At 35.8% G+C, this 4,693-nt stretch overlaps 1 protein-coding gene across 1 annotated transcript in view; it reads right to left on the bottom strand.

Moving 5' to 3' along the window:
- Positions 1 to 4,255, bottom strand: part of USP38 (ubiquitin specific peptidase 38) — a 13,882-nt gene extending 9,627 nt beyond the window's left edge. Inside the window, exons 1-3 of the mRNA XM_009697389.1 lie at positions 4,127 to 4,255; positions 3,772 to 3,873; positions 771 to 929 (exon numbers count right to left, since the gene is read on the bottom strand). Coding sequence (XP_009695691.1) covers positions 771 to 929; positions 3,772 to 3,873; positions 4,127 to 4,255 — 390 coding nt within the window. The remainder of the gene's footprint in view (positions 1 to 770; positions 930 to 3,771; positions 3,874 to 4,126) is intronic.
- Between the last annotated feature and the right edge of the window lie 438 nt (positions 4,256 to 4,693).

Here is a 4,693-nt window from a genome sequence, read left to right as displayed (position 1 = left end):
CCTGCTCTGTCAAATCAAAATGTAAGAATGGAAGAATAAAGTCTAGAATATTTGGAATTAAATTGACAGGGGCTTTTTAGGCATCAAAACATTAAGCTGCAATACTACTGCTATAAAATCTGGCAGTAACATCCAAGAGATTTTTTGTGGGTTTTTTGCTTTTTATTTTTTTTATTCTCACTTGTTTTGGGGATTTTTTAATTTCATTTTTATTTTCAGTGCATTATGCACTTAATATTTAACTAAAAAAAGCCAAATTTTGCTTTGAAACAGCACAGGCCAGCATCCTTTGCCCACAGAGGTATGCAATACTGACTGCAATATTAAGATGTAGTGCTTAATAATGGTGCTTTGGAGCTAGTCCAAGACTAACACTATGCCAAGTACTCCTCAGAACTTCTCTTCAATACTATCAGTGCTCTGAACTTCCATTTGAATAGATATAGTTTCAAGCTTGCGTTGAAATGAAATGCTTAGAATAAACCTCACAAAAGTATATTAATAGTTACACAAGGCATAAGAAATTAGATTTTACTTTTAATAAAGGATCTCATTTCAGGTTTTTCTTAAAGGCTGCTATAATCACATCATGGACGCTCCAGACAATTTCTCTAGCATATTCCAAACACAGTTAGAATTGACATTAGATTATGTGGCTAGCTCTTCCCTCGCAGTGGAAGTTCTAAAGAAGTTAGATCTATGGGATTATAGCTCTCTTATTTGGGAAAACAAAACAAAAACATTCCACGCTCTTAATATTCCTAATATACCTTAACAGCTTCCACAATGGGTTCATAGAGCTCTGGAAATCCTGAATAATGATACATCATACAGTGTATCAACTCAGTCAACTGCATCAAAAAGGCTGTACTGGAAGGTAAGCCATCTCTTTTGAAGGAGTGAACCAAACTGACCACATGTGGGACAACCTGAATAGGAAAACAAAAAAAGAGGGTGTTAATTGCATTTTTCCAGGTTTTTTTGTTCTACAGACAACTTCACTGTTTTACATATGCCAAATGACAGGGGAGCTTTTGTTCTTAAAGAAGTGGTTGAGAAACGACTTAAAAACATGTACTATTCTTCACTCACGACAATTCTCAAACAGTACAATTCAATGCTCTCTTTAGCTCGCATGTCAAATTTTGGAACTTCATGAACTTTGAAAACACATGTTAAAATTTTAAATGGTCAAATGTCCAAAGTACTCATCTTATTAAGGCTATTAACAGCAAACATTTTGCTTTTGTGCAGCCACTAACAGTGCAGTATCCTGTTCTAATTTCACAGATACAGTTTTTAAAACAAGCCTCTCAATTTTCCTTCAACAGAACCTAATGCTTAGGATCTGACGCCAATGGATACATTCAAGCTATTTCAGTTTACAAGACGGAAACTGGCTCACAGCTCCACCTAGTGAGGCAGCTAGGCTCAATAAACCACAGCAGTAATTCACTATGAGCTAAAGAAGTTTACCACAGATATGGTAATCTGTTTGAGGATTAGTTCAGATGCATTACTATTTTAAATTCAGTATAAATCAGAAATGTTGACTCCACCTCCTCCCCCTTCTTCAGCACAGCTCTGTCTGTACTTTTAAACGCATGAGACTTTTTTGATATCAGTCTTAAAATATCAAGTAGAAAGTTACTTCAAGGCAGTCCCAAAGAGTAGGGACTTCTCACTGTGAACCAAGATACATTAGACAGCTCTGTCAGTTTCCAAGCAATCAAAATGGATTAACTGTGAAAGAAGTGGATGGACTCATTTCTCATGACAAATTAGCTTACAAATTGCTTGTACGTGAAGACGTGAAATACAGAACAGGAACTATAAGCATATCATAATTTTAAGAAAGTATACCAGCTACAAGAATTAATATACTTCAAAGCACCAAAGTAAAAGGGGCCAGGTGCAAAAATACTCATTTGCCACTTTTTCAAGTATCAGTTGTTCTCTCTATAAGGAGAACATAGCATGAAGTATAAGGAATATTTTTACATCTCAGAAACAAACCCTACTCTTTTGGTAAACAAGATTTCCACTGTTTAAAAACAAAACCACCAAGATTAAGTGTTCAATGTACTCAGAGTCAATAGTGAAAGCTGCAATAAGAACTTCCCTCTTTCACTTTATAAGTGTGGGTACATAGCAGTGAGAAAGTAACTATTCAGCTCCAAGAGTGAGATTTGTATAAAGTAGATCTGAGATACGATAATTTGGCACAGACAAAGCACCTGGGAAGAACACAAGAGGTACAGGTTCTCAGCTCTCTCAAATTGAAAGCCAAATTCTTCTTTACAGCATGCTGAATAATACTCAAAGTTACACTTTGAATACATACAGAAGTATCACTTCTGGCTTGAGGTTGAATTAAAATTTCACACATCAGTAGACTTTAGAATCCCATAGTAGGCATCACAGTAAGTTCTACGTCATACATGCAAGACAGAATGTTTTTCTTCTATAAAAAAACCCGAAGTCATTTATGCTAATGATGCTTAAACATAGGGAAGGGGAATGTTAACTCAGATGCATTGCAAAATAAATTAATTCATATTTATCAAATGTGCATTTAAGCATTTTACATTCAGACTATTATAAAAAAGTACACAACCAGTTTAAGTGCAGGAAAATATTATAGGATACTAAGTGACCGCAGTAGCTCAAAAAATGGTAGTGAAGAAGGTTGTTCTTCTCTGTTTTACAGAGGGAAAATGGTCACGATGAAGTCATGAAGATAGATGTTTATGCAGTACTGCATAAAGCCTGTGGTGGAAGTTTTCCTTGTTAAATCAAACACCTATTTCTAGAATAACTCTTCTCTCATTTTACATTTTTCTCATCAATGTTTTGTCTCTCAGGAACAAAGAAAAGCAAGACACCAAATATATGAAGTGTCTTGAGCATACTCAAGGCTACTTGGCTCTTTCATTTGCGACTCAAATTTCTATCCTAGCCCAAGATTAGGGCAGCAGAGGGAACAGAAAGAAACCAGACTTTTATGATTAAAACCAGTCTAACAGGCATAAGGCAATTACTCTGACACTAATCAAAGGGTTTGTGATACCTTCAGGCCTAAGAGCCTTGCGGACATCATCGAGAAACAGTGTGTCAGGCTGCTACTATGGTTAAGTCTGAAAGACCCGTATTTCACTTAAACTTTAAGCTAAACACCGAGTATAAGAACAGGGAAGGCACTATACATCTTGCTGTATTAATCCGAACAGTCATCATCATACCCTGTTACCTACTCCTTTAAACTGGTGAACTGCATTTTGAAGAGTGGCCATTAAGAATAGTATCCTTCAGTTTGCCCATCTGTACACTGAAACACAGACAGCATAGCTTTCTTCAAGTGAAGTACTTCTTGGTCTCGTGCACCTATCTATATACAGCAGATAATTGGTTATGTTTTCCCCAAACAGTCGGGCTTGAAAGTCTACTTGCAGCCCAACTTTATCAGTAGACTTCACAGCACATAAAATGGATTTCCAGAAGTATATGGTCAAAGATAGAATGCAGTGCCCAGATACTACTGCCAGAAATATGTACATCCCAGGAAGAACAATGCTTATTTCTACTTACAGCTTAAGTGGTTGAACCTGAAAGTTAGAAAGCCTAGTGCTCTGTGAGCCACAGAAATCTGATTCTTGAACCTTGAAACAAAGAGGAAATCCAAGCACATCAATTCTGTTACTCTTTACAGCCACTTTAGAAGTCACATGTCAATGACACTTCAAAAGAATTGAAAACTATTTAGTAACTTACCAGATGAAAAGCTTCTGGAGAATGCTGAAAACTAAGCAACATGTGGGAAAGGACAGCAAGGGCACCAGGCCTCACTAAAGGAAACCAAAGTCGATTAAAGACCTAAAAAAACCCACATTTATTTCAGTAAATCTAGAAAGTGAAGTTTCAGTAAAAAAAAAGTAAACAGATCTCCAAATCCACAACCATTTGAAACAGACAGAATCATTACATGCAGCTGAAAGCTACAGATACATTTACATCACCTTCGCAGAATAATAACATCTGTTGCAATACAAAAGATGCTATGCAACTGCATAGCTGTTACAAATTCTTTTCCCTCTCCTTCCATGTCAAATGTTGTCTTCCAACATACCAATTCAATCTTAAGCAGAGTGACATCAATGAGGATGGTAAATTTCTGGACTGCAGCCAGTCCTTTCAGCAGGGCAATCACCCATGTTTCTACATGCTGAGCCAGAGGCCAGGACAACCAGTCAATCATTCTGAAAGATTAATGAAAAAAATAAGAGAAAACACCAATATGTCACTAATTTTAATCTCAACAAAGAGATTCTATATTCTACATGCTGAGCCAGAGGCCAGGACAACCGTCAATCATGCTGAAAGATTAATGAAAAAAAATAAGAGAAAACACCAATATGTCACTAATTTTAATCTCAACAAAAAGATTCTATTCTATATATTATCCAGATAGTTACACACTTACAGAGACTCACAAGAAGTAGTACCTATATATTATCCAGATAGTTACACACTTAGAGACTCACAAGAAGTAGTAAAAGAACATTAGGCAAGTCGTAAAATAACTTAAAATTCTCTCAAGTCATTTAACTGTAATTAGATAATTATCTATTTCATACATTAAAAATACACTCCCCAAAATACATAACCATATAAAATTGAATATTACATATATCAT

The sequence above is a fragment of the Cariama cristata genome, unplaced genomic scaffold (assembly GCF_000690535.1).
Source record: "Cariama cristata isolate BGI_N322 unplaced genomic scaffold, ASM69053v1 scaffold15740, whole genome shotgun sequence".
NCBI lineage: Eukaryota > Metazoa > Chordata > Aves > Cariamiformes > Cariamidae > Cariama > Cariama cristata.
This window is presented reverse-complemented; position numbering and strand designations above follow the sequence as displayed.